The 10,321-nt window shown below is 41.5% G+C and overlaps 1 protein-coding gene across 1 annotated transcript; it reads right to left on the reverse strand.

Annotated features, from left to right (window-relative positions):
* Positions 1-6,768: 6,768 nt before the first annotated feature.
* Positions 6,769-7,605, reverse strand: LOC141630403 (uncharacterized). Its single transcript, XM_074443230.1, has 2 exons — positions 7,398-7,605; positions 6,769-7,298 (listed from the first exon to the last, which is right to left on the reverse strand). Exons 1-2 carry the CDS (start codon positions 7,603-7,605, stop codon positions 6,769-6,771), a joined length of 738 nt encoding a protein of 245 aa, XP_074299331.1.
* Between the last annotated feature and the right edge of the window lie 2,716 nt (positions 7,606-10,321).

Below are 10,321 nucleotides of genomic sequence, written 5' to 3' on the forward strand. Positions count from 1 at the left end.
TGTGATTTATAATTCTATGACCCATTTTAAGTACTTGTAATTGTGAATTACTAGTTAATTTTGTATGTGATTTATTTTGTCTATATATAATGATTTTTAATAAGTTAAAAATGCATTATCTAATTACATGTCTAGTAACATGTCCAATATGTCACACTATACAAATTGACAAGTGACAAACTTAAAATGGATCCCTTTTATCTACATTGTGCCGTGTAAATGGAGGGTGTGAGGGTTGGTTGTGTTTTGTTCTATTAATTAGAGGGAACATAATGATGCCCAACTAATCATAGGCTTGCATGCCTAAATCTTGAGAAGAAAAAACATGCAAATGGATTGGGCATCCTACCCAAGACCACCTGGCCACGCATAAGAAAAAGAGGAGTTTTCTCTTCTTTTTCATTCTTGATAATTCATTCTTATAAGATTATCACAGTGACAATAAAACATCTCTCTAATTGTTTAGGAGAAATAAAAGGAATAACTCACAAATCTCTAATATTATTCCACCATTACTAATAGTAGTAATCAATAATATTAGTTATTAATTTTAAGGGGTCATATACTAATTCTAGTATTTAAATTAGTATATGTATTAAGGGTGATTATCTTGGTACAAATCCTTGAGGAGTAGATTCCAATATTGAATCTAAGTTCATCCTTGGAGCACTAGGATTTTCTTTAAAAGACTAATTTGGAAGGTGTCCAATTAGTATAACCATTCGGCCCTTTATGTAAGTTGATCGATTTCTTCTTACTTTATGTTATTTTGTTATGCATGCATAAGATCTAGTTAGTTTATGACTAAACTAAATTTATATAGTTATTAGAAATGTCTAATAAGAGGTTTATGAATCCTCCAGAAGTCTGGCAGATGTATATCGACGGTGCCTCCAATCAAAAGGGGCAGGTGTAGGCCTAATCTTGCGATCTCCACATGGAGATCTGATAGCACAAGGACTTCGTTGTGAATTTAAGGCCACGAACAATGAAATAGAGTACGAAGCCTTAATACTAGGGATGCAGCTAACTCTGGATTTGGGAGTTATAAACCTACAGGTATACAACGATTCCTTGCTTATAGTCAACCATGTCAATTATGAATATGTAGCCAGGGATTCAAAGATGATAGCCTACTTAAAAGTAGCAAGGGAACTAAAGCAGAAATTCAGAGATTACAAGCTCAAGCAGGTTCCCAGAGACCAGAATGTGGAAGCTGACGCCCTGGAAACCCTGGGGGCAACTTTCAAGCCAACAGAGCTAGCTAACATCCCCATCGCGCATGTATTGGAGTCATCAATCTAAAAGGTGGAGGAAGTAGACAAAGGGGAGCTAGAGATCAGCAAGATGTGGAAAATGGAGCAACAGTTCTGTCAAGCACAGACGACCAGTCAGCTGATCCGGATTGGCGTACGCCTTACCTAGATTGGCTGAGGCATAGCAAGCTACTAGATGACAAAAATGAGGTAAGGGGTTTCAAAATGAAAGCCTCCAGATTCACGCTGATTGACAATGTGCTTTTTAGAAAATCACTGGCAGGACCCTTCTTATGGTGCCTGGATAAGCAAGAAGCACATACCGTATTGTATGTCCTCCACAGTGGGGAATGCGGAAACCATGCAGAGGGCAGGATTCTGTCAAACAAAGCCCTCAGACAAGGCTACATCTAGCCTACAATGAGGGCTGACTCAGCAGAATAAGCTCGAAAATGTGACGCCTGCCAGCGGTCAGCACCAATGATCCACCAGCCAGCAGAACCTTTGCACCCAATCATTTCCCCTTGGCAATTCATGACATGGGGAATGGACATCGTGGGCCCTCTGCCTAGAGCCCCAGGAAACAGATTGTGGATGATATCAATGACAGACTATTTTTCAAAGTGGATAAAGGCAGAAGCATTCACCGAGGTAAAAGATAAGCAAGTCATTTCTTTTATCAAACGTAATATCCTTTGCAGGTTTGGTATCCCATCAGAAATCATATGTGACAACGGGTCACAATTCGTGTCAAACGCCGTGGAGGGGTACTGTGCCAGGTGGAAGATCTCACTAAAGAAGTCAGCACCTAGGACTCCAAAGTCCAACGGGCAAGCTGAGTCCAGCAATAAAATCATTATGGATAATTTGAGAAGGAGGTCAGAGGAGTTAGGAGGAAAGTGGGCAGATGAGTTGCCACTGGTATTGTGGTCAGACAGGACTACACCAAAGATGACGACAAGCCAAACACCCTTCAGCCTGATGTTTGGAGAAGAAGCAGTAATTCCATCAGAAGTTCTAGTTCCAACCCACAGGTATGGATGTATGATAGGGGAACTGAACACTGGAGAGATGATCAGGAGCCTGGACACGATAGATGAGCTACGAGAAAGCGCAAAGATACGTCTGGTTGCCTACAAACAGTCAGTCGCCAAATGCTACAACAAGAACGTAAAAATTAGGCTCCTGGAGGTAGGAGACCTGGTTCTCTGCGAGGTGTTCTAAAACACCAAAAATCGCAAGGACCATACCAGGTTGAAGGCGTTGTTGGCCATGGGGCGTACAGATTGATGACCATGGATGGTCACATAATACACAAACCATGGAACATACTTCACCTGAAGCGTTATCACTTTTGATAACAAGTAAAATTTAGTGTACAGAGTTTGTATTCAAAAACCCTGAAAAAAAAAACGGTAGTAGGCATGCTACCAGCCTTTATTTTACTTCCCTTTTTGTTTACGTTTTTCTAAACTTAAAACTGCTATTGGAGCTGTGTGGTCTGTAGCTTCCTGGGAACACAGTTGCTCTGAAACCCCATGAGATAGCGCCAGGTACTTCACATTGCTCTAGTAGATTTTCTCTATTTTGGCCTTTTTTGAAAATACCACTCTGCATTCTAATGTCTATGGTACGTTGAAAGTGTTGCCAGCAGGACTATCAACTGTGAACGCGGGGTGACAAGGCACACGACACTCCAACATGCATAACCTAATTCTCCAGTAGGTGCACCCTCACCAGGCGACTTGTGGAACATACGAAGGGGGGCTTGGCCGACAGCTCATAGCTCACGTAGCTACCCCGGATACCACCCCCAAGGATAGTTATCGACATCGAGTACTCGACATAGTCAGGGGCCCAACATGCATGCACAAACGCAAGGAGCGTAGGGATCTCTGAGTAACCAGGATCCTGCAATGTTCCACTGATCCTAGAATGACGATAAACTTGCCTAAGGTACGCCCCTGCTGGCTCCAAACATGATAAACACACCTTGCGTCATGAACAAGGTTAAGTAGTCAGAACGCGGCATAAGTCTGCATCAGCCCCCTGGGCTGACACGACAGCTAGCTAATGTCGAAATCAGCCTCCTAGATTGACACGACCACCTTCAGTCAGAATGCAGCATAAGTCTAAAGCAGCCCCCTGGGCTGACAAGACAGCTAGCTAAGTCCAAATCAAGCTCCTATGCTGACACGACTGGTCTAAATCAACCCCCTAGGTTGACACGACCACTTCAAACATAAATCAGCCATTGGACTGACACGACGGTATTTGTAAAGTCAGAAACGGCTTCTAGAGCTAAGTCTGACTACCTAATGTGTGCCTAAGTCCATAATAGAAAAATAAAATCCACAAGTAAGACACAATTTGAATAAAAGCCAACCTGCCAAACCAGGCAGGGGTCGTTTCAAAATACGGCCAGACATGCCACCTAGGCAAGCATGGCCCAAAATTTCAAAACACGTCACCACGGCGGAAACCACAAATCAAAAGTGTTTTAAAATACTTACAAGTCTGCGCCATCACAGGGCCAGACCACCAATCATCAAAAAACTTAAAATATTTTAACTAGAGGCCAGGTCAATGACCTCCCTCTCAGACGCCTCTCCTGCATTACCCTGCTGACTCTCATTTTCAGGAATAGGACCAGGTTGCACCTTCCCATCGCCACCAGCCTCCCGGACTTCAGCAACAACATCAGCCTCCTGGAATAAGCCAGCCCCTCTCAGCAGCAGTCTGCTCCATCATAGTAGGAGAGTTCACCTCACCAACCTCAGGCATCACCACGCTCAAGTTAGGCTGAACAGGGTAGAGGGTCTCCAGCTGCCTCTCTTCCTCCTCTATTGACTGAAGGGTGGGAGGATCAACCAGCACAGCACGCATTCCACTAATCTTGCCTCGCCAGGTAGCATAAGCAATGATATTGGTGGTAAGGGTGATTAGTTCGTTGATCCTTTCATCAGCAAGCTTGAGAGCATCAGAAAAGGTATTGCACACTTCCTGGGTGTGGGATAGCTAATCATACTCCTCCTTCATTCTCTTCTTAGCGCCAAACAGCTCCGTCACACGCTTTCTCAAATTAAGGCGTTGCTGCTCCAAACCAGCGATAGTTCCAGAAAGCTCTTGGTTCTTGGCATGAGTGGCTCGGCTGGTAGTATATCTGGACAACGTCAATCATCTACCTGTTGTAGAGGGCTGACTGAAAGGCCTGTTGGCAGAGAACAAAGTTAGCAAGCCCAATGGGAAAGGGTCCGGGGCAGACAAAGGCAACAGAAGAGGAAAACGTACCATGAAAGCATTGTGCACATCATTCTCAACCATCTCCTCAGGAGAAAATTGCTTGAATGTCTCCACCAGGGTAGGGAACATGAGTTGCTCCATAGAAGGCTAGTAAGGCACCTGATCCACGTTCCCAAAACCTTCGGGAAAGTAGGCGGTGATGCCTCCTCCAGCAGTAGCAGGGCTCGCTGGAGGAGTGGGAGGATGACGTGACAAAGGACTGACCTCCAGAGGCTCGAAAGCAGGGCTAGCAGTGCTGGAACGAGTAGGAGGAGAATGAAAGAAGGCAGCAGGGGCATTTCTCTTGGAGACGGAAGGCGTGTCAGGGCTCCCAATAGCCCTTTTCCTCCTGGCACTTTGGAGGATGGCTTCCGAAGGATCAACCTTAGCACCTAAAAATAGCAAGAAGTTAGACATCAGAAGGCGTCAGCTAAGAGAAGGCGTCAGCTAAGAGAAAAACAGAAAAGAAACAGAGACGTCAAGGAGCCAACCAGAAGACATACTGTGCGATCATTGTTGAGGATTGGAAGAGGAGACAGGTGAGAAACCAGGAAGCAGGTCGGGGAATTTTCTCTCGTCAACAGGTATGCAGAACAGCTTGTTGCGGGCAGATATAGAGTCTCCCACGCGCATCAGGTTGCGTGGGCCTGCGCATAAACAGAAAGTAAGACAGTAAGCGCCCGAAGGTCAACAAGATGCTAAGAAAGCTACTTACTCGAAGTTACGACCCAGTCTTCAAAGATGTAATCAACATGCGCTAAATGAAGTCCTTCCTCAAATAAAAGAACTCCTCAATCCATATTTCGTCCTTCGACTTTGACACGTGCTTGAAAGAAGCCTCACCACGGCCACGGAAGGAGAACTAGCCTCTCCCCAAAGAACAAATCTCAAACATATGGGCAAGATCGCCCAAACTGATGGTGTTACCAGCATTCTGGCCAGCAGTAAGAGAGTAGAGGAGAACCCTCCACACCTGCGCAGCAATCTGGGCCATGGCAAAGCCATTGGTCCGGAGGAAGTCTTGGACCAGTTTTGGGAAGGGAAAGCGAAGGCCATATTTGAAGGGGTAAAGATAAAGGCAAACTCAATTCTTTCAGGATGCGTTAGCCTTCTGACCAGAATTAGGGATGACGACGTTCACCCCATCACCAAGACCCAGTAGCTCTTTAATTAAGGGGATATCGACGGCAGTTAGGCAGGAGTCGCAGTTGTGGGGGTGGGTGAAGAGGTCGCGATATGGAAAAATGGGGTCCGGTGTTATGTTGGTCGGAGCAGAAGACGAAGGGGCATGACGAGCTTTACCCATGATTAAAATGAAAAGGGGGATTGAAGAAATGGGATGAATACCTGACGATTTGGGGATGAAGCTCCGGTAGAAACGGCGGAAATCCGGCAGGTAAGTAGAGGGAAGAGAAAGGATTCATGAGAGAGTGAGGGTTTAGAGTTTTTTGAAAATTGAATGAGGTAAGTGGATGGGGGGGTTGAGATTATAAAGGTGATAGAGTTAAGGGGGCCGAGAAACGAGGAAGGGAGTTAGGCAATGATGAGTGCCTGGGAAGTTGTGCAAAAGATGGGGTAAGGTTAAACTGATAATTCCTTAGTCGTCATTCTGAAGCGTGTCTCGCAAGGAATTAGGGGCAAACTGTTTGGGCCAAATTCTGCGTATTGGGCCGACAAAGAAGTATGTCCATCAAGACTTGCATAACAGATTGGGCCTAGTAAACTAATGTCCTTGAGGAGCCCGTAAGCTAAAGTAATCAGGGAGATCTTAGGGAGAATAGGGAGAACAGAGCTCCGGACAGTGAAGTATGGGTTGTCAGCTAGAAGAAGCCTAACAAGACCAGGATACAGCATTACTTGCTGCGCAAGTAACCTAAACCTTATTACGGTTTAGGCCCTATATATATACGAGAGGGGGGAGGAGAAAGATTCATGCAGAGACCGATATACAAACATAGAGCATTGTGCTAGCTAGATCACCGTGCTTCCTCTCTTGTAGTCGTCCTTACATTAACAGCTAGTGCAATCATTGGAAGGGTACCATCCCTTCTCGCGATCGTTTCCCACATTGGGTTTTCCGCGTCACAAAATCTCTTGTGTCACCACTTATTTACATCTTTATCTTTCGTACTTAGCATTCATACAAACAATACAATCTACATATAACGCATAAGACTGCTTTGACCCAATTTAACCTAATTCGGTAGAAAAATACCAAAACACGAATCCTTCATTGTATTCTGATCCTGAGATCACCCATCATCTGTCTAGCAACAATTTCAGGTTTGGTGAGATGAAGTTCGAATTTGCTTTGATTCCGCTGTCTCCAAATCTGATAAAGACAAGCTGTTACAATGGCGGTGACTATTCCTTGCTTCTTAATCGTCCCCTTTTTTTGCTGAAGCCAGGCTAGAATATTCTGGGTTGAAAGCTTTACTTTGATCTGCTGCTCAACATTTTCCAAAATCTTCTTGCTGTAGCAACAGTTGAAGAATAAGTGATCCTGAGATTCACACTCAATACCACACAGGTAGCAAGTATCATCTTCTGCTATGCCTAATCTTTTTAATTTTTCATTTGTATTCAAACTGTTGTGATAGTACATCCATGCCATAAGACTGTGCTTAGGTATGTTCCATTTATTCCAGACGCACCCATGCCACGGGACAATTGCCCCCTTTTCCCTTAGGCATTCATAGCCTTTAAAGATTGAGTATTCGTGACCTTTCTGATTAGACAATTGTTGCTGCTGATAGTAAACTGCCAAAGATTCTTTGATCATGCAAATCTTCTTTCAATACCATGTAGAGTCATTTGGAGGAGTATAATCCTACCATGTTTCAGATTTAATATAGATACTGTTAACCCACTTGACCCAAAGATGGTCAGACTTGGAGGTGATCCACCAAACAAATTTTGCAATGGCTGCCTTATTCGAGTGTGCATTATTTTTTAAACCTAAGCCTCCTTCCTTAACAGGTTTACAGACCTTGTCCCATGAGACTAGAGGGGATCTCATGAATTCAGTCCCCCCATCCCATAGGAAATTCCTACATAAGGTTTCCATTTTTCTGATAACTCCACTTAGAAGGATAAACATGGAAGCCTAGTATATGTGATAAGTTTTGAGAACAGACTTGATCAAGATAAGTCTACCTGAATAGGACAGTTTCCTAACCCCCGAACCACTGTTTTTTGCAATAATTTTATCAAAAATAGGCCTCAGTCCTGTTTATTTAGCCTAGTTGTCTTGATAGGGACTCCAAGATATCTGAAAGGGAGTTTACCTTCTACCGGACCTGATACCTACAAAATATCAGCCTTCAAAGAGTCCCCAACCCCATTAAAATAGGCATTAGACTTTCCTCTACTAATTTTGAGACCTGATGATTTGGAGAAAGTGGAGAAAGTTCTGAGGAGAATCATAATAGAGGCAGCATCCCCTTTAGAAAACATGAGTAAGTCATCTCCAAATATCAGATGATTAAGCTTGAGAGGCTTATATAGAGGATGGAATTTGAAATTAATATCCTCAGTAGTATAAGCCAGGAGCCTAGAAAGATAATCCATGCAAATAGTAAACAACAATGGGGATAGGGGATCCCCTTGCTTTAAACCCCTCTGACCTTGAAAAAATCCAAAAGAGTCCCCATTAAGATTTAGAGTATAAGAGGCAGTAGTTACACATTGAGCCGCCCATATAACATTTTTCAGATATTAAGAATGTTGGACCATTTAGATATATGATTAAGTTTTGATAATGACAAGTGTGTGCTTCGTTTTATATACTCTTGCTCGTAATCGTTTGTTTAGTCTTTGTTAGATTGACTTAGGTTTACAAGTTTAGCAAGTAATGTTATAGCATTCTTAGCTATAACATTGAAGATTTGTGAGGCATCATTCAAGTAATGTTATAGCAGCTTGAGCTATAACATTGAAGATTCTTAATGCGTCATAGTAACTGTAACAAGTTTCAAGTATGATGATCACTCAAGCAAAAGGCTAGATCAAGTCTTTAACAAGCTCAAGATGAAGAGCTTTTGGTCAAGATAAAGATAAGATCCTATCACTGAAGATCTCCGGGAAGATTAGTTAGTATAGGTCTTCATCTAATGACGGTATCTTAAGAAAAGAATATTGGGAAGGTAAAGTTATAGTTATTTCACCTATAACTTTACTTACCAAACTTAAAGTTATACCTGTTTCTACTATAACTTTGGGTAGCATTTTAATAGCACGATGTTAATAGTTTTAAATTCATTTTTCAAAGGATAAAATTCTTTAAACATATTTCGAAATCATATGTGTATATAGTAGAGATGAATTATGGGTTGTTATAATGGATAACTTGCATGTCTCTATTGGTTAGTAAAACGACTTATGGGTCGTCATGCTACCTAGGGTTTGCTAGTTTATTTTAACCTAACCCTAATCCAAGAAAAGGGATTTTCGTCTAGATGGACACGGGCCTAGGCTTTCGGCCGCTGGCTTTGAACCTTTAGGTTTTACAAGTCCTCTAGTACAAGTAACCTATCTAATTAAATCTAGCTTATATTTTTATAAGATATTTTCTTATCTTAAATATATACTTGATTTAATTTGTTTACTTATCTGAAAATCTTAAAGATATAGTTATTGAAAAATAAGATTCACTTTTATCTTATTTACCTAAACTAATATATCTTGGATTGAATTAGGAAAGAGATAGAGATTTATCTCTTGCTAGATAAACCGCCTATCTCACGGCATCCTAGGGTTTCGTGCAAACCCTAGTTATTTCCTCTACTATAAATACATATGATCATTCTTTATTCTAATTAAGCTTTTCGAAATATTAAAAATCCCTTGCAAACAAAATTGAGTTTAATTTTTAATTGGCCATTTTTTTTGTTTTACGTTTGGAAAATCTTGCGAAAAGTCGTGCTCTTTAATTTGCTTATTTTTCTTAAGGTTACGTCATAAGATAATATTACTTCATATTGTTTCTTACTCGTTCAATTGTGTGAACACTTAGAAGAACAATCAAGTGCTTTCTTAGTAACTTAAGATAGTCAAAACCGAATATCTAGTGATATTCAAATTGAGTTATAGTTAGAGTTAGCTATACGAGTGGGTTGGTAATTTTGTAATCCGGAGAAAGGTATAAAAATTATTAATCGAGAATAGTGGGCGTAGGCTTCGACGTGTGAAGCTGAACCACTTGAAATATCGTGTGTCCTTGCAATTTTTCTTTCCGTTCATTTCATTACGTTCATAATCACTTAATTAATTAGTTAAAGTTTAATTAATAAACTTTAAGTAATTAATCATTGATATAAAATAAAAAGTAGGCATAAGTTTTTAAATACTCAATTCACCCCCCCCCCCCGTCTCGAGTATTTCGTGTGTGATAGACTCTTCAATTGGTATCAGAGCCTCGTGCTCTTGATTGCCTAACCACAAAGAGGCTATATCCTTCTATCTTTTTATTTTATTTTTATTCCGCTGCCTTACACGTGTGAAATGGATTCCAAGTATCTTAAGTGTCCCGTCTTTGATGGGAAGAATTATAGACTTTGGAAAAACATGGTGACACACTATATAAATGGACATGATTGGGAGTGCTGGACGATCATCAAGAATGGACCAAACAAAATTTTGGTTGCATCTTCGGAAGGCACTACCTATGAGAAAAAGGAAGAAGACTATATTGAGGCTGATTACAAGAAGGCTGAGAAAAACTCGAAAGCGATAAGCCTGTTACAAAACGGCATGACATCGACTAAATTCGATTGTTTTTCCTC

The sequence above is a fragment of the Silene latifolia genome, chromosome Y, assembly GCF_048544455.1.
Source record: "Silene latifolia isolate original U9 population chromosome Y, ASM4854445v1, whole genome shotgun sequence".
NCBI classification, from domain to species: Eukaryota; Viridiplantae; Streptophyta; class Magnoliopsida; order Caryophyllales; family Caryophyllaceae; genus Silene; species Silene latifolia.